The 20,979-nt window shown below is 38.5% G+C and overlaps 1 protein-coding gene and 2 pseudogenes across 1 annotated transcript; 1 reads left to right on the plus strand and 2 right to left on the minus strand.

Moving 5' to 3' along the window:
- The first annotated feature begins 6,055 nt into the window (after nt 1-6,055).
- Nucleotides 6,056-6,174, plus strand: LOC134950500 (5S ribosomal RNA; annotated as a pseudogene).
- A 5,966-nt stretch (nt 6,175-12,140) lies between these two features.
- LOC135052138 (vomeronasal type-2 receptor 26-like) lies at nt 12,141-19,945 on the minus strand. Its single transcript, XM_063957424.1, has 3 exons — nt 19,847-19,945; nt 13,509-13,632; nt 12,141-13,048 (listed from the first exon to the last, which is right to left on the minus strand). Exons 1-3 carry the CDS (start codon nt 19,943-19,945, stop codon nt 12,141-12,143), a joined length of 1,131 nt encoding a protein of 376 aa, XP_063813494.1.
- LOC134948009 (5S ribosomal RNA) lies at nt 16,445-16,563 on the minus strand (annotated as a pseudogene).
- Nucleotides 19,946-20,979: the final 1,034 nt, after the last annotated feature.

Here is a 20,979-nt window from a genome sequence, read left to right on the forward strand (position 1 = left end):
AAACATATGATAATAATATTATGAATACTCTGTACAATTAGACTGTGCACAGCACAATTGTGACCAAATAAAAGGCAATGATAATGTTTTATTTACTGTAGCTTAGTGTGTGATCTATTTGACAGTGGAGAAATGCTGATTCTAGATATTCTGTTCCATTCCCCATGCATAATCAATACCATAAATCATCTCTTTAATATTTGCATATAGTTCACACAACTTACTGTTTGTCTTAGTCCATATGTTATAAATGGATTTTTAATTATAGTTATTTTATGCAGATCATGAGCCAGAGCATATACCGCCATGTAAGCATAGTCAGGTTTCACATCAGCAACCCCACAAAATGTTGGCGGAAGATGATTTTTGCCACTGCAGTTATGACCAGAAAAACGATATACAGTATGAGTTCATAAACAGCATTTTTGAACATAATGGGGAAAGACAATGAAAATACAGAGACAAATATCTTCCAGCATTGGATCGCCTGGTAGATTAGATGGGTTTGCATTTTTAATAAAATTATTCATTTTGAGAATGTTTTGGGGATTCAACATAAATATTCTGCTACAGTTTATATTGAACCTCATTCTCCATTTATCGGCCCAGACCTCAAGTCTAGATAAGTCATTCTGTAGAGATTCAACATCCTTGTATGAATTAATTACTCTACATAGTTCAGTATCTTCTGCAAAAATTGACACTGTGCTTTCTAGCCCCTCTCCTATGTCATTAATGAATATGTTAAACAGCAGTGGCCCAAGTACTGATCCCTGTGGTATTATACTGGACACTTAGGCCCATTCAGAGAACATCCCATTAAACACCACTCACTGTTCCCTATTGTACAGCCAATTACTCACCCAAGTACAAATAGTGTTTCCTACCCCAAGCTCTCTTAATTTGAAAATAAGTCTCTTATGTGTGACTTTGTCAAAGGTTTTAGCGAAGTCCAGAAAGACCACATCGACTGCATTACCCTGAACAATATTATCGCTCACTTTCTTGTAGAAGCTTATTAAGTTAGTTTGACATGACCTGTTCTTCACAAAACCATGCTGATTCCTAGTAATAACCTTGTAAGTCCCCAAGTACTCTAGTATGCTATCCCTTAATATACCTTCCAGTATTTTCCTCCTTATAAATGTCAAACTTACTGGTCTATAGTTACCGGGATGAGTTTTAATACCCTTTTAAATATTGGGACTACCTCTGCTATATGCCAGTCCATCAGTATCATTCCTGATGTAATTGACCCTCTGAAAATCAAATATAGGGGTCTTGATATCTCTGCGTTAATTTCCATAAGAACCCTGGGGTGAAGTCCATCCAGCACAGGAGATTTATTTATCTTAATTATACTTAATCTTTTTCGGACTACTTCTTCATTTAACCAAGTACTTAGCAACAGGTTGTTATTATAGCTTATGTTGTGCTCTAGTCTTGTCAACTGTGAATACAGATGACAAGAATTTATTCAATAAATCTGCATTTTTCCTATTATAATAAATCAAAACATCCAACTCACCATTTAAAGGCACAATTTTTTCCTTTTAAACCTTTTACCGTTTATATACTTAAAGATCTTTTTGGGGTTTGTTTTACTCTCCTTTGCAATTTGTTTTTTGTTTTCTATTTTAGCTACTCTGATTTCTTTTTTGCATTTTTTGTTACATACCTTGTACAACTGGAATGATTCCACCATCCCGTCAGACTTAAATGCATTGAAAGCACGCCTTTTTTTTATCCATTTCTTCCTTGACCTTCTTATTAAGCCAAAATCAGTTTGAATTTACTACTGCTATTTTTGTTGACCTTGGAAATATACAATTTAGTGTACTTATTGAGGGCAGTTGTAAAAACATCCCATATTTCAGCTGTATTCTTACCATGAAATACAATTTCACAATTGACATTCTATATTGCTTGTTTCAGCAATATCAATTTAGCTTTCTATAGTTAAAAGTCTTAGTTAGACCCTTATAATGTTGTTTTTGGAAGCTGATATTGACTGTGACAATATTATGATTACTATTTCCTAAGTTCTCCCCTACATTAGTGTTTGATACTATTTCCTCATTTTTAGTTAGTACTAGGTCCAGTATAGTCCTATGCATAGTTGGTTCCTTGATTACCTGGGACAAGTAATTATCTTTTAACATGTTACTCCTAGCTTTATTTACTGTTTTGGTGTTCCAATTTATGTCTGGGTAATTAAAGTCCCCAACAGTAGAGACATCCCCCATTCCTGCAGCTTTTTGGATTTGCTGCCAGAGTTGTAATTCATCAGAAACACTAATATCTGGAGGTTTATAAAATGTCCATATTAACAGTTTTTTTGTATCTTTACCACCACTCAAAATCTCAACCCAAATGACCTCCTTAAAATACAATTTTAAGAATGGTTTAACATAAAGACAAATACTCCCTCCCATTTTATTAGTCCTATCTCTCCTAAAGAGGGTGTACCCCTCCGTGTTTGCTTCCCAGTCGTGAGAATCATCCCACCATATATCTGTAATGCCTATGATATCATATTGGACATTAAGTAATATTGTTTCAAATTCCTTCATTTTACTTATTAGGATTCTTGCATTAGCAATCATACACTTAAGCTTAGTAATTACTGATCCAAAAGTTTTTTTGTAGATAACATTTCCTTAGGAACTTGATATTTCCTTAAACTAACATTGCTGGCTATTTTGCTCCTTCCCCCCTCTCCACCCCATTATAATTCACACATCCATCTTTTCTATGCTCTCTAGTTGTCCCATTTATTTTTTCTAATCCCTCCCCACAGGCACCTAGTTTAAAATCTCCTCAAACCTTCTAACCAACCTTCCCCAAGCGCTGCTGCCCCCTTCTCATTAGGGTGCAATCCATCACGACAAAAAAGATGATGAATGACTGAGAAGTCCATTCAGTGTTCCAAGAACACAAACCCCTCTTTCCTACACCAGTCTATGAGCCACACATTTACCTCCCTAATCTGCCTCTGCCTCCCAGGACTAACACGTGGCACAGGAAATATTTCAGAGAATATTACCTTAGATGTCCTTGCTTTTAGTTTATGGCCTAGGTCCCTATAATCTTCTTAAGGACATCCTATCTACCACTAACTTTGTAGTTGGTGCCAACATACACCAATACCGTCGGGTCAATTTTGGACCCTTCCAACAATCTTTCTATCTATCAGGTCCGCAATATGCTATACCTGAGAACCTAGGAGACAACAAACTGTACGGTGATCACAGATTTCTCTGTCTGTCTTCCTAATAATAGAATTCCCTACCACCACAATCTGATTAGGTACCTCACTTTCTCTTGTTCCCTTTGTCCTTGAGGGACCACTCCTCCATTTGCTAGAGGGAATGGTATCCTCCAGCTCCATAATTTTCTCACTGCCATCCTCAAAATGTTCGTCTAATTGGACAAATTTATTGGGGTTTGGCAGATCGGAGATTTCCTGTCTCCTCCTCTTCTTCTTCCTTCTACCCATGACCTAGCTAGCTACCTGATTGTCCTCATCCTTTTCTACCTGTGTCCCCCCTGCAACTCCACTAGCATTCTATCTAAGCTCTGCTCAAGATTGTGACTACCCCTCAGTCATGTAATTGTTTGCTCTAGATCAGTTACCTGGGCTTACAGGGCAACCATTCGCACATACCTCGTGAAGATGTACTCATTCTGGGACGGTTGCACTAGGTGTTCATACATCTTGCATAACATGCACTAAGTGAAATTCTCAATCATGGCCCCACCCATTTTGATTAAAACTCTAACTCCCTGTTATCTTCAGAAAAACAATGCAATACAATACAAACAATACAAACTATGCAATACAATACGATTCTATAGCCTAACTGTGGAAAGAAACAATTTTAAACACAGTAAAGGAATAGGTAATACAATGTATAATAATGTATAAAAATGTGTCAATGGAAAACAGTCAATAAAACAGTCAGTACAATAATAAAAATGATACTTGCATGTCCGAGGGAGTCACGACCACCTGCCGCAGCACCCACTTACTGGTACCAGCTTCCCCTGTGTTGGCTCCTTTCCTGCAGCCCTGCTCCAGCCTTAGTCAGACCCCCACTGCTTTCACTCTCTGTACTTGCTCCACTGCTCATCGCCATTGTTCACCGCCTGCCCCACTGTCTCCTCCGCAATTTTGTCTCCCCCTGGTTATACCCTGGTGCCCAGCTTGTTCCGGTGCTCGGTGCATTCCCCGGCTCCGCGTGCACATGTGCGCACCTTTGTCACTTCTGCTTCATCACATCACAGCCTTTGCTTCCGCCTCATCACAACTGCTGATCTTCAACTCTCACAGCCACCTCTCAAGTGCACACACTGGTTGTGTACACGCATGAAGCCACGCAGATGCTCCTGTAAGGTGACAGAGCTGATGTCCGTCCGCATTTGTATAATGGTAAATTATTTTCACACATTGGAAGAAACTAGAATGCAATTTACTGCCCCATTAGATTTCTTAGTGTTCGTTACTAAGTCCCCTAAATCTTTAATATAAGATCTTTTTTTAATGTCAAGCTTGGATGCCTCAAATTTGAGCCCATTATTCTCAGTTTTCTTCAGCCCAAATAACAGATGTACTTCTGTGAGTGAGCAAATATCTCACTTGAATGTTTGCATTTGGATAGAAAGCTCATTGAAACAGGTTATCTCTAGGAGTCTCAGGGAGATCATGGGCTTTGTGAGAGTCAACTGACTTTTTTAATTTTTTTATTAAAACTACAATACTATTTTCTGAATAGAGTTCAGTACAGAAGTCTGGAGCAAGAAAAGAAAACTGACTTTGAGAGTCCTTGCTTTGACAAAAAGCAACAAATAAAAGCAATGTTTGCAAATTATCAAGGCGCTATGCCAAAAATAAGTGAGCACTTTGAACTTGTATTATTGATTATGAAATACAAAAATTAATATACGTCAATGATTCTGCTAAATTAGAGCTTTCAAATACATATCCTTGGCATACATAGACACAGTTGACTTGTCTTTCTACATGCTTCATGGAAGTGAACAAGCCCGGGACCAGTTGAAACGCATTTTCCCCTCTTTCCTGCGGGCCCCTCTCCTACCTGAAGACTGCATGGGTGATATCTGACATTTACCTGTAGTTATTAACTGTTTTTTTGGCTCAAATCTAAATTATCACTAGCTTAAGTGAGATTCTGTTTTGCACATTGCCATTGGATTTTTCTAGGGGCATTATAACTAAGCGTAAAATGATTTGTAACCATGATTTTCCCCACTAATACCAGCTCTGTTGCTTTATCTTCATACTGTTAGACGCAGGTAAAACTCCTCATTTAATGAATGCAGGCATCCTCAGGTATACATATATTTCTTGTGTGGTTCCGCAGTTAAGACTCTTTCAAGTATCTCAAACTGTGTGTTTTTTAATGGTTTCGCTCTGTTATAATCCTGTTGAGTCCTGTATATGCCACGTTTCTCTGACAAATTGCATATGGTTCTAAAGACTGAAATCAGTATAACTAAATATGTTTTTGGATGCATGACTTATTGTGTTGAAAATTGAACATTAGAGTCACCATCATCACTGGCACCCCACTGTACAATTTAAGGCACACAGTCAGGACCAGTAGTGGTGTGTGAGCTTGCACCAATCCTCCACCGGTACTGCAATTACACGTCATCAGGGGGTCCTCTGATATCTAATTTCCTCCTGTTCAAATATCTTCATTATTAATATTCTTAACTTTTTCATTATACGGCATGATTGGTTCTTGCTCAATATCGCAACATTCATCACAGTGATTTTAACACCAATGCAATCCCCTCTCTCTCTCTCTTTCTTTTTTCATCCATTTCTTTTTTCCGTGAACTCTCATCCACAATTCTGGTGAACGTGTCCCCTAGGAGACACGTTTCTCCCGTCTGACAAGGACAGCAGATTCACGCTCCCAAGATCTATCCATCTCTTTCTTCTCCCCATCTTTTCTTCCACTCCCTTCTCAGAAGGCAACCCATTTTCTGTTTTGGTGCACTCTCATAAGTGGCACAGGGCAAATCTTCCTACCACCATACCCCTACGCTCACGCCCAATCTCATCCAATTTTGGAAGCTAAACAGAGGTGGGCTAGGTTAGTACCTAGTTGGGTGACCGCTAGGGAATACCCAGTGCAGTAGGAAGACTGCATTCCATGTGAGATAACACTAACAGCAGGATCACCACTACCACTTATTCTTATTACTTTACTGTGTCTAGATCCCACCCTTGTTCATCGTATGCAATTTCTCTAAGACAGACTCGAATTATCAGGGTTAGATCTCAGTCAGGGGGTGTTCCCTCACTTAAAATCATCCCTACTTAGGGCTTTATCAATACAAACACAGTTTGCATAAATCTTTTGCAGACGGAAACAGCATGGTATGTAGCTATCTTCCAATATGCATTTATCTAAGCAAAAACAAGATCTGAACATTACAAAATTTATCTAGGTAATACTTGTTTCCTTGTTGGAATGCTAATATTAATTCATGTTAAATCTCACTACTGAGTTTTGTTTTGTGTCAAGTTCCCATTTATTTTAAGAGCAGAAATAAAGAATTGATTATTTCTTATACACATCACTAATCATTAGATACTAACTAGGGTATTCAATTATCCGCAAATTCACGGCAATTTTTCGCCCGCAAATTTTTCACGGCAATCGGACGAAAATTGCTGCGAAAACGCTCCGTTTTTCAATTTTTCGCGCCAATCGCCCGAAAATTGCTGCGAAAACGTTCCGTTTTTCGACCTATTAAATTCCAACCGGGTTTCACGTGAAAATTCTTGCAGTGAAAAGTGCAGGTGAAAATGAGGAAATCGGCCTGTACCCCAAAAAATGCTAAACTAACATAGGAAAACAGAAAAGAAGTGTGTTAGAGATCACATTAGAGAGTTTTTGGGGACTTAAATTGTGTGAAATGGCTGTTTTATGCATTTTTTTTTTAAATGCAAAAAAATGATAGAAAGCAAGTTTTTTTGAGCAAAATAAATGCTCTCATTAAATTTGGGGTACATGAAAATGGGTATAAGTATATATTTGGGTCATTTTAGGGTACTTAAAAAAAAGTGGAAACAGACCGATTACTCCCGTCTGCAAGCCTAAAAAACCCCTGTCCCACTCATAAAGCACCCCAATATACCTGTCCCATACCTTGAACCTCAATTTCCATCACTTTTTACTTTTTCATCCCAAAAATGACATGTCATTATTGGCCAATTAAAAACAATTAAAAACTTCAACGTGCCTAATTAGTCATTAAGGGGGGTGTCCCAGGAGTTCTGTACCATATAGAAACATTTTTACCATAAAATAGTGACTTTTCCAAACTTTTCACCTGCTTCAGAGAAGGTGAAGTGAAATTAGTGAAAAAATGATCAGTGATACATTTTCCAGGATAATTGAATAGGCTGTAATTGCGTTTCACGTGAAAAGTAAGTTTTTTCACCCGAAAACCGGACTTTTCATGTGAAAAGTCCGTTATCACTGCTAATTGAATATGCCCCTAAGATACAACAAGAGTGCGCCCCAACAAGAGTCATACTTTTTCTCTCTTTGTTACATTTTACATAATTTATTAGACAGATCTCAGAGACTTCATTTGGAGTCTATCAATCCTGATGTGTATGTTCAAGGACTTCAAGTTAAGGATGGGACATAAAATCAATTTGGCTTCTGTAATAGGAGGAGGCTAAAGTAAATATCCAATCTCTTTCTAACTTACTGCTGAGCTAGACGCCTTGTTGTGACTCAGGGATTACCTGTAGTGAAAACCACCATGGAAGGAAGCCTGGGAGATGTAAATTATACCGCCAGCTCATGAAGCCTCTTATCTGTAGTGGTATGATCACAGATGTGACGTAAATGGTCTCTCAATATTTAAGTGTCTCACTGGCTTTGCTGCCCATCATGCTGACTATTTGTCAGTTTACTTGGACTCTGTGTGGAAGCTGTTTCAGCTTGTCTGTCTCCCTGTTAACATCCTCAAGTGTAAGAAGGTTGACCCAATGCAAAGTAATCCCAAATGAAAATGTGTGTTGTGCTTTTCAAAATGTGTATCATAGATTATATAAACCATAGGTTCTGAAATTCATTCCTAAAGACACCAAAAGGTGCTTGTTTTCCAGATCTCCTCACAGAATCACAAGAGAAATAATTATCTCCAGCTATAGATCATTAAAAATGTATCAGTAAGTAATGAGTACACCAGTAAACTTGCCCGATGATTGGGAAAAAGTTAGCTGTTTGAAGTCTGGAGGACAAAGTTTGAGAACCACTGATCTAAGCAACACAGCACAGAAGCATGTACACCAGTAGATATGTTAATCAATGAAACTGGGAATAAAAATGTTTTTTAAAAAATGCTGTTATTCTCTAAAGCTCTCAGAGTCAGATGTGAAGTTTAAAGAGTTGGTATCATAAACAGGAACCCTTTGCCATCTCCTAAAGCGTACATCAGCTGTGCCACACCCAAAACTACTACATCTTAATAACCACCAAAAGAACTGTTGATTTTTATAGTCTTGTTCAACTGTCTCAAGTTTCTTTCTTTCAGAATTATATTTCTCAAATTGACTCAATACAATGATCAGTTTTGTCAGCAGTTAAAAGAGATGTACAGTCTGAGTCAAATGACAAAATCTCTTCTTTCATTTTTTAAAATTCAGTCCCTAACTCCTATCTAATGAAAAGGTCCTGGGAACATTTATTAAGAAGACAGCATCAGCAGCTACAAAACTTTGGATGTCTTGATGAGAAGGAGGCGCTCTATTCATTATGCAAAATTAATCTATTATTATTAGAAAGGCAGAAAAGGGTGGAACAGTGGCACTGCAGGATGTTTCAGCCTATGACCTGGTGAAACATAGATAATTAAATTACTCCGTAATCCTATGATGAATATAAAATGTAAAGTTGAACAACTGATTAGTTTAGCTTCTGCCAATGGTTGGATTGATGCTACTGTACCTTAAGTAAGTTTCTGATGGTAGAATATTCAGTGTGTGTGGTTTTGTATACTACATCTAATGTCCACAAATCATTAGTGGTCCCTCCTAGGTGACAAATTATTCCAACCCCACCCATGACTAGTGTTTCAATTATTTGTGCAGCATTCTACCTACAAGATTGTGTTAAAGTGATCAGTAATTATATCCAAAATGCTTGTGATTTTTTGAAGGGTATTCAAATATTTAATTAAATATATTCCATATCATATGACAGTTTACTGACCACTCTGGTTGTGTGTTCTTTGTACACTAAAATACTGAACACAGAGGACATTAAGGCACTAAACATATCACCCCAGATTGGTCCATAGTCAGGTATAACAATTTACTTTATCATTATGACTTGAGATTGTTCTTGAGTGTAACCATTTTATGTATGCTAATGAGTTTTTCATGCAGCTGTCAGGGACTGCAATGGGATCATACTTGGACCATGCATCTGCAAATATATTTAGGGATAATTATGAAAATTAGTATCTTATGGCATGCTATGGGGATAAGCTCCTTTATTTTAATCTATTATTTGACATTATTTTTGCTGCCTCAATAAATACGCTATGTATGAATTTTTGGGACATTCTGATTCTCAAAAAAGACATTAGGTTGGTACACACTTTATAATGTAAATCTACTGATCAGAACACTCTTGATGTTCATTCAAGCCATCATCCAGAGTTTTGAGAAATATCTCAGAAGCTGATCTTATTGGGGTGCAACTGGAGAAGAGAAGGCATAGATTACTCTTAAGATGATACATTAGAAAGTTGGCAGACTGTTGCCTCACCAGGGCAAGAAAATTGTCCCGGTATGATATAAAGACACCCAAAAGGTTGCAGATACCTGATATTAAGATCCAGGGCATGAGATGTGATGTCAACTTTTGGACAGAGTAGTTTTGGATAGAAACATTAGCTGATTGGTGCCTCGGATGTGGATATGGGATAAATTAGGATAGCCCTGCCATTGCTAAGTGTGTGACATGTCCCAAAACATAAAATATATTCTATATAGAACCAACATGAGAACTACACCCTCCAGCAGAGAGAATTTGCAGACCACCAGCAAAGGAAGTTTCACTGTCTGGGATGTACAACCTGCAAGGTGCTGATTATGTGTCTTTTCCACATCCGCAGAATGGAAAGAGAATCAGCATCACCTAACATGCCTATTGAATAATGTCATCTACTTCTTGATATTCCAGTGCAGGCTAATGTATGTGGGCAGGATCACAAGGAACTTTAGAGTGAGAATGACTCAACATAGGTCTGATATAAAATTGGCATATGAGAAAGGTGTCACTAATAGACCAGTGGCATCACACTGTTTTCAGGTTGGCCATTAACAAGCTAGCCTAAAATGTATGATTATTGACTGGGTGCCCCCACTGAGAAGAGGTGGTGAAAGGAGATAGAAGACTTTACTGTTGAAAAAAAGAGGACAGATGGACATATGGATTGGAGACCATTGCCCCAAAAGGCATGGATGAATATAATCACCTAAACATTTAAAAAAAAACAATATGGGAAGCCTGTCGGTCCTGATAATATTTCCTGACCTTAGTCACAACAGCTAGATTTTTTAAATTTATATTTTTGGTCCACTGATGTCTCAATATATTCATTATTTGTTAAAAGTGTTCTGATTTATGGATTGACCTACTTTTTTCCATTATGGACCCCTATGTGTATATCAATTTTTAGTAAATACACTGTGTGTGTATATATATATATATATATATATATATATATAAAGTGCATGCTACATTTTGTTCTGTAATTTATCTACTATTGCATCTCCCGTAGGTTTTATAATGCATATTTCTAATTCTTAATTACAGTGTAATGTCCATTTATAAATGGATTCCTGGTTGCATTCCAGTTACTTCAGGATAATTTCCTGTTCACTTTATCACCTTATTATACATTAATAATAGTTTATATGGTCACCCTACCACACGTCTACGCTCTACACTAGCATGCAAAGAGGTTTTTAATATAAACAGGCACTAGTACTCCCAGTACTGTTGAGAGGGGAGGAGATGGGACTTAATCATGTTAGCTATAAAGGGAGATCAAGGAAACCACTCTCTGTCATTCCTCCTGGTGGCAAGTCTTTAAGAAGTTTACATTTGTGAACCAAAATGTTGACTCTATGTATTAAAGTGGTGATGTGAGTAATAAAGCTCTGAAGTATTGCTTGTGAAAGGCCCCTGTTGAGTATGCCTTTCTTCTATTTTAATGAATATATATATATATATATATATATATATATATATATATAGAGAGAGAGAGAATTACAAAGATGTACATGTGCACTTTTAGTACAAATAATATAAAGCTCTTTTTCCTATAAAATTACAAATGATTATGCAAATTCTATAACCCAAAGAACTGCGTCCAGCACTAGATCCTCGTAGTGAACCACCTCTCCTCTTTATATTATCTCTGGACCCCAGGAAATTAATTTATCTGGAAAGAAAGGATTCAAAGAGGGCACACATAGTGCAAAGCAATTTTATTCACTTAAGAACAGATCTATTAGAACATCACAAGATAAATTGCAGCCTTGTACCAAGAATTTCACCACTCTGGGCTGGATACCACAATATGTAAAACAGAAAGCCACCAAAATACTGAAACCCTTCACTAGGAAAGGAGCTAGGACCATACACTGTATCCACTATTCACCATAGGATCCATCTGGACACTGCTCACTACCAGCATGAAGGACAATATTCCAGACACACACCACGTTGTATAGTCCAAGAATAAACTAGTTTTCTGTAATCACTTCGTCAGTATTAAGGGGCTGAATTTTGTCTTGTGGTATTTTAAAAGAACTATTTTAAAGTAATAAAATTGATCTGCACGGTGGGCACCTCTTTTCATCCATATGTGTGTGTGTATGTATAATATATATATATATATATATATATATATATACATTTTTTTTTTACTTTGTCCTTGTCACTTAAACCAGATCTTTCTATACTTATTTACATAAACCATTTTCATTGCAAAGCCCTTTTAATTAAGCAAAGTTTAAGAAAAACAACAGGTTTTGTATCATATAATTGTAAAGTACAGTATCTGATGGTTTATAGAGTGTTTTTCCCCAATATTGTTTTTCTGGAGTTAAATTCAGGTTTTATAAGCATAATATACAGCTTTGGGAAAAATATACAGCCCAGTACACCGGCACATGAGGTTAGTATAGCAAATATCTCCACAGCCACAGCGTTTTTCCCTTTGGTGCTCAGATAGGCCGGGATCATTGCAATCCAGACACTGCAGATCACCAGCATGCTGAAGGTGATGAACTTGGCCTCATTAAAGCTGTCCGGTAATGTCCTCACCATGAAAGCCAGAACAAAGTTTACAAATGCCAGGGTCCCTATGTAACCCAACATAGAGTATAACCCAATCACTGTCCCCTCATTACACTGAATGATGATCATTCCCTTATAGGAGTTATGGTCATACTCCTGGTATGGAGAAGAAACAGTCAGCCAGACACCACAGATCAGAGCTTGGACAGAGGAGCACACAATGACCACATAATTAGATACTTTGAGTGTTACCCACTTCTTCCAGGAGCTGCCAGGTTTGGTGGCTTTAAAAGCAATGAAGACAGTAACAGTCTTGGCTAATACAGAAGAGACAGCTATGGAGAAGAAGATCCCAAATGATGTTTGTCTGAGTCTGCAGGTTATATCCACAGGCTGGCCGATGAACAAGAACACACAGAGGAAGCTCAGCAAGATGGAGATCAGGAGAATGAAGCTTACAGCCCGGTTATTGGCTTTCACAATTGGGGTGTTCCAGTAATAAATAAAGTTCCCTAATATAAATAATGTTACAGTAGAGAAAGATGAAGCTGTTACTGCAGATATTTGCACCACAATGTCCTTTTCATAGGACAGAAAGTCATATATTTTGGGTACACATCTAATTTTTCTCTCATCTGGCCAATCTTCATCAGGACATCTATGGCAGATATCACTGTCTAAAATGTAATATAAAACCATACATATAATCTCAGTGGGTCAGTTATTTTGTTCTTTATAAAACAGTTAGACAGAATGTATGTTTAATATAAATCTGAAAAAATGAATTAATGTGTTTTGTCTGCAATGGGAGCATTGGACATTTTTTCTTCTGAAATGTTTCATGTGGTATGTACCCAAATGGGGGGTAACAGAGTATTTGTTTCCTAAATTAAATACTTATGTCTCTCAATAAAAAGTGATACTTAACAAAATACAGCAATATAATATGTAGTGAATTTGGAATGTGGTATTGTATACTTTAATGTGAGAACACCAACATAGTTTTGTGCTATTTGTGTTGAGTTTTTATTCTATCATACAGTTTGTCTTCTATACTGATATTTTACTATGATAATTGTAAAATCTTTATTTACATATGAAGATTTATCTTCTGTATATACTGTAACACATTCCTACCTGTTGTATTAGAAATCTCTCCCTCAGAACATGGGACACAGTCATAGCAGCAGACATGGAATCCTCCATTAAAAGCTTTTCTGTACCCAGGAGGACATCTGTCATTGCACCGAGATTTTGGGATCTTGTACATGCATTAAAATATAAAATATGATCCATGTTTTTATATAAATCATTTAATTTAATTACTGTTTCTTTTTATTTGCAAAACCATTTACTATTATTTCTTAATTTCTCAGAAGGATATTACAATATGCTGATATGCCCTCATCATCCAGTGATAACATGACCGTATCTTCTGTCCCTCAAGTCTGTTGCCTCTTTGTCATCCTAACATTCGCTCTCTCCTTCACTCCCCACATTAAGGCTTATATTAATACTGATGCTTTTTAAAGGGTTTAAAATATGCCTTATTATTAAAGCATTTCATCCTTCCTGTTTATTTGATTCTCTAACCTTGCACAATGTATATTTCTCTGGTCACCTTGCTGCTGTTCTTCCCTTCTCTTTAGAATGTAAGCTCCTCCTTCTTGTTCTTCCTTGGTACACCGCCTCTCACCAGTACTCCGTGGCCTTGTCTCCTTCCTACAGCCACTCTGATTCTTGTAGCTTGCCCACATGCTGGGTACAGTATCACTGCACTGCATTGACTCCCACCTTTGACTCCAGCTATCATCAGTGAGTTGCCATATCCATGCCCAAATTCCCTGTCCTTTCCAGTCTGGTGTAAATTTTTGACAGTTATATTATGGCGTTCCTTTATGTATTGTATTTAAACCCTACTGTGATGCCCTGTAAAAGAGAAGTGTTTTGTATGTGTATTCTGTACAACGGTGTATACATTTTGCGGTACCTAATAAATAAAAGGTAACATTAATACTGTGGGATTACACGCATGAGAATTTGCACTTATTGAAACATACAGTAAATGGGATACATTTTATAAATCCTAGAACTAGATTTTTGGGTGTTTCTGTGTACACAGCAGATCATTCATAATCATTTTTATAACTACTTATTTTCTAACCATTCATAAGATATTCCAGCAATCATTGTTCTGTGTATAATCCACAACCCTCCTGCACAACAGCTCTGACCACTTACTGTACATCAAGGAAAGAAGATAAGTATTCTAATTTGTTCTTTCTATTATTGTAACTGAGTATAACTTGTTACTTGCATGTTTTTATTGTTGTAACCTAAATAAATACTTATCTCTTTTGAAATGTCCTGTGTCAGTCTCCGTATTTAACACATTGTATCCCAGAACCTGAGTTGCTTGGTTTTTTTTTCAACAACAGGAGGCATCTTTTTACACAAGATGCCTCCTGAGGCGTTACCATATTGTCACACAGCAGCTGTATACAAAGATGAAGTGGTTGCAACAATAGCGTTCACCTCTGAATTAGCTCCTGGATTTTGGAGGTGGAGTGTGTAGAAAGTCAAGAACAGATTGGGGGGGGGGGGGGTGAGGAAAGACAGAATGCCTGACAGGGAAGATAGGAGTGACATGGCAGAACTGTTCGATGAGAGCATGAATTTGTAGTTGCAGAAAACAGTGTGACGTCATTGATTGTAATTCAGTGGAAGAGGAACATTGCATAGGTAGGAGGTATGTAAGGTGTGTTATGGCTGATGTGGTAACCACCAATGGTTAATAGCAGCAACCAGGACAGTATTATCTAGATCAAGGTAAATGTGTAATTAAAGAGTTAAATGGCCTCTTTGGGACAGAAAGGATATCAATGTACAAATAAGAGAGTTAAAAAATATCTGTTACTTACATGACTATTGTATAGCAAACTGAAGACAAACTCCTAGTATACTCAAGTATACCTTGCCAATAAAGCTGATTCTGATTCTGAAGGTACAGATGTTGCCACGCTCAATGATTTGGATTACGGCGATTATGAGATCTCCCAATGCCCGCAGTATATAATAAAAAAAATAATTAGACTCACTTGTCCTGTGTTTTCCAGGATTCTCAGTGGTCTCTCCACCATCTCTACCATGGGGAGGCTGCTGAGAGGCTTGGAGGCATGTATGTAACAGATAAGCAGGTGGGGGCAAGTAGAGTCAGACAGATAGGTATATTGTAGGGACACAAGTGAGTTACAAGTACATCTAGTCAGCCAAAGTTCAGGAATTCAGCAGGCAGACTGCTTGGGGAAAGAATCTTTTGAGGCTTCTGGTGGACCCAGCAGGGACAGCCCTTACCTCCTGCCTGAAGGAAGCAAGTTAAACATGCTGTGGCTGTGGTGTAGCTGGTCCTTTACTATCTTTGTTGCTTTCATTTTAGCTCTGGACAAGTACAGGTCCTGGACTGAGGTTCTGACCACCTTTTGGAGCCTGCATCTGTCCCTCGTGCTGGTGGAGCCATACCACACCAGTATCAATGAGCACAGTACCGACTCCACAATAACAGAGTAGAGGAGGAGCAGAAGCTTCTGTGGGATGTTTCACACAAAGTTATTACAAATATTGACTAAAATGACCTTCAGGCTGTGCGTATAAGGTGTATATGAAACATAAATGCATTCTGTGCTTAAAGTTAGGTCCCATCACCATGATATCTCATTATGGTATGCAATTATTCCAAAATACGGAAAAATCCGATATCCAAAATACTTCTGGTCCCAAGCGTTTTGGATAAGGGTTACTCAACCTGTATACTAAAGAAAGGGGAGAGAAAAAAAGGGGAAAGAAAGGCATTTGGTGTATATCAAATAAATGCACAAATTCTATAATTTCTAGGCAAAAAAATAGATTACGTGACTGAGCAAAAATATTATGTTCCCTTTATAATCACAAAAATAATTTTATTTTCCTAACCAGGAAATATATTAATGTGAATAAGTAGCTCTCTTAGGTTCAGCTTGTGTCAAAAAGTAATGATCTTGTATAAGTGAATAAATCACCAATTCGGGAGAGTAAAATACCTACGGTACCTAGTATTCTCTGGTGGTCGCCCATCCAGGTACTGTCCAGGCCCTGCAGTGTATGGCTTCCAAGGTCAGATGAGATTGGGCATACTCAGTGTGGTCTGACCATAGGTGAATCCATTCTTCACATGTACAATCAATCTGCACATACAGACAGTCTTGCAAATCATATATTAGGATGATGGATGTGTACTTGAAAGTACCTGAATATCACTTAGTGTACTCGAAAAAGCACAAAAAATGTTACTGAATAACGTGCACCATGATATATCGTTCTCAATATATATGTTTATCACATTTTTGAGAAACAGGAGCCAGGTCAATGATGGTAATGCAACTGATGACAATGAACACAGGCAATAGTAACTCCAGTGATTGGTTTGGAAACCAACAGCAATGAATTCACACAGTCTGTATATACAGTAATCAGAAGTCCACAAAGCCAAGCAAGGCCAAAGCAGGAGACAGTTTGCATATTGCAAGCTGGTTGTTTTAAGTGCCAGATGGAATAGCACAGTGCTGAATTCATATAAACAACACACAGATGAGAATGGTAAGTAGCACCTATAGAGAGTCTCTTACTGCATGCAGAGGTGGGATCCGACTGTGGAAGGAGCTGTAGCAGAGCTGGATGGATGGAGCCTGTAGTTCCACGGAAACACTGGAGCAGGGATGTCACTGGAGACAGAAGACTGGAGCCAGGAGACACTGTACACTGGATGTGACGCATTGTTCAAGGCAATGAGACTGAGCCAATGTTCTGGATTTATACCCGCTGGTCAGCAGACATTGGATGCTTGAGTCATGTGTGCAGAACAGTGCAGGATTGGGTGTTCCAGATCAGCTGACCACAAGTGTCATGGCAGTGCCCATGCTGCACAGATGGTGGGAACACACTAGATGGACATCAGGGGTACACAATGATAATGGGCACCATGCCCACAGACAGAGCATTCAGGCAGCTGCAAACTGGGACCGTGACCTCCGGAGGCCTGCACACCAGCGCGCCAGTAAGTGAGATGCCATTGATCGCTGATTCCTGACAGTCCACTAGCGATATCACACTGTCAGCAATTGTTAGCAGAGATTCACTAGCTGACTTATGAAGTCCACTATCATCTCAACAGTTTTGAGGGGGTTGAGATTAAGGTTGTTGTGGCTGCACCACTGGGCCAACCGGTCTACTTCCCATCTATAGGATGATTTGTTACTGTAATTTAAACATGCTGTGGTGGTGGTGTCATCAGCGAATTCTATTATCTTTGCTGATTGTACCTCTGAGGTGCAGTCATTTGTGTACAGGGAGAAGAGTAGGGTCAGAGGACACAGCCCTCAGGGGTCTTTGTACTAATGGACTGCGCTTGAGAGGTAAATTCCCCCGCTTTTACCACCTGTGTCCTATCTGTCAGTAAGTCTACTATCTAGGAACAAGTAGCTTCAGGGACCCCTATCCAAAGTAATTTGGGGTAGAGGATGCTGGGGACAACTGTACTGAAGGCAAAGCTGAAATCAACAAAAAGGACCCTCGTTTAGGTACTGGGCCTGTCTATGTGCTGTAGAATGTAGTGCAGGACCAGGTTAACTGAATAATTGACACACCGATATGATCGATAGGCAAACTGTAGGGGATACAGGTGGGGACCAGTCACAGTTTTTAGGTGATTCAAAACCAGATGATCGAATGTTTTCATAACCACAAACATCAGTGCTATCAGCTTATAGTTGTTCAGGTACGTGATAGAGGGTTTATTGGGGACCAGGACAATAGTGGACCTTTTGAGGCAGAAAGGGACTTTCTGTAGCTGCAGCATTTTGTTGAAGATCTTGGTGAATATGGGGACGAGCTGACCAGCATATGATTCTACCTATTATTGTCTCAAAATGCATTTAGCTTTGCAAGGTTAACATGTCAACCAGGTTTACACCAGGGGAAAAACAATACTAAGAAATAAGTAAGCATTGTCTGGCATATTAGCCATTTTTTCAAACACAGAAATGTACTAAAAGTAAACATAGGAATGTTCTATTAAATCAAACTTCCAAAAACATTCTATCATGCAAATACTATCAGATACACCATTGGCCAAACTAGTGAGTACTTTCCATAGGGATTAATACAATGCAAAAATGTATCAAATATGCCCATGATTTTAGCAAACTCTGGTCAAACTTGGCCCAAATTAGAATGCTAAAAGAAACCACCATCAGCATGTTTGTGACATGTTGGTTACTTTTATGTTGCAAATATAAAAAATATATAGCAATCACGTATACCTAGTCCATGAATACTGTGAAGAATAATTGAATAAATGAGTTTTGTACTAAAAAAAGCACACAAAGATTTGCAAAAAAGAAATTTATTTTAAATAAATCCTTACTTTTACCTATAGATTATTAGCTTGTGAGCAGGGCCCTCATACCTCTATGACTGTTTGTTTATTACCCAGTTTTGTTTTATCATTGTGTCCAATTGTAAAGCGAAACGGAATTTGCTGCGCTATATAAGAAACTGTTAATAAATGAATACTTTTGCAAAGGACAAACATGCAGGAAAGATTGCACTTAAGAATATACTACTGTACGGCACAGTATGTCACTACACTTTAGTAACAAAGTACACAATGATGTACAACAATATAATTATCACAATAAATTATGTGAAAAATATATGTAAGTAACCAAATTAACTATGCTGTTTTTTTCAACAGATTAAGTAGGTCACTACTTGCAGCTATCTGCACCACAGGCCTGCTGAGATCTACCTCTGGTGTGGGCTGTTCATAGGGGTGGTGTTGTCACCATTATAGGTGTTTGGATGTTGCTGCATGCTGATGTATAACCATTATGCTCAGTTGAGCTTCCCAAAAATGTATTTCTACAGCATTCTCTATTAGAGCAGTTTTAAAAACAATTTTCAGAAAAAAGTTGACTAATTTCTAAAATGACTGGACATCCCTTGGATGCCATGAAAGTCACTACCCAATTTACTGAGACAGAAATGACCTCAGTAGGGCTCTGATTCCCCTAGTTCTGTGGTGACTCCTTCTGTACTGACTGAAAGGAGAATCCAGAGTTGCTTGCTTCCAAAGCTTTCCCATTCTGAGCATCAGCGATGGAATGACAATCTACTGTGCTTGTATTGTGGAAGCAAGTCACTTTTTAATGGACTGCTCCCTCTGAAAATCAGGAAAAAGCTACGTTCAACATATCAATGTTCAGGCAGACAATTCATCTTAAGTGGTCCAGACTCCATCACTTCCAATGATAATTCAAAGGTTCCCAAAAGGAGTATCAGGTTTATAACTGAGGTCCTATGACCAGAAACTCCAGGTTAAGGTTTGGGAACCAACTGAGGGTATGCAAATCCCTCAATCCCATGGTAATACCTAGTCCTACAGCCCTAGGAGAGTCATCAAACACTGCAATCCCTGGTGGTTCATCCAGTCCTGTAGCGTGAGAAGATGCAAGTTCAGAAATAGCAGAAGGGGAGTACATCTCTATGTCAAGTTATGTAGCTTTAGGAGATGTTTCTGCTTCCATATCTAGTCCTGAAGACCCAATAGGGATGGCCTATGCCTCAGCCAATGGTGTGTCCCCAGGTGGACAGGCCAATGTCTCAGCCAATGACCAGATACCAGGTGAAATATCCAATGCCCTGACCTCAGTAGAGCTATTTAATGTACTGACTCCAGGAAGGGGGGTCTTTCAGGAGGGGTAGATTTGAGTTCCAAAGAATAAAGACTCCAACTGATAACCAAGAAATGGATATTCCAGAAGAGACCCCAGGAACGGTAGATCCTGTTTAGTCTCCAGAAGGAAAGATTCCAGCTGTGATCTCAGAAGGGGTGTTTCATGTCATGTCCCTTGAAAGGCATCTGTTTCTGTTGCACTTGATGGGGCATTTGACACTGCTAAATTTGAGGAGGCATCCCAGCCAAATATTTCAGCATGCAAATCAAAATCTCCTCCTAAAGAACAAGATACGGATCCAATCATCATCTACATGCTACTGGAACAGTTTAATGAGCTAATGTTACAGTTTCTAGCTGCAGCTACACTGTGTTCTCCAGCAAAGTTGGTGATACTCCTTATGTCATTCAGAGAGAAGGCTATGAGGCTAGGAAGTGGACTGACCAGTTAATTGTGTCCAGAGATCCAATTCTGTAGGACTTGGGGACTTTCAGCCAAGCTGTGGTCAAGAGGTTTGGTGGACCAGAGTCAGTGTTCATTCTGGATCTTCTGAGAGTTCTGTTTCACCTACTAAGGGTTCATTTACCAGCATAGTGGTAAAGTCTGCAAGATCCCGAAATCTGAGTTATTGTCAGTTTCAGGTTGATTACAGCACAGTAATATATTTACCTAGGCCTCAAGCCCAGAGTTAAACTAATGGCTATGCCTTACTGTCTGCATCTTGTAAAGAAGTTCTGAAAATGCTGACCTACTGTATCTAGTAACTGTCAAGTCTGCCTATGCCAAATTAAACCGTGTTTCTATGATACCGTCTGCCTCTAAGAGGATCACTGTGATTC

The sequence above is a fragment of the Pseudophryne corroboree genome, chromosome 1 (genome assembly GCF_028390025.1).
Source record: "Pseudophryne corroboree isolate aPseCor3 chromosome 1, aPseCor3.hap2, whole genome shotgun sequence".
Lineage (NCBI taxonomy): Eukaryota > Metazoa > Chordata > Amphibia > Anura > Myobatrachidae > Pseudophryne > Pseudophryne corroboree.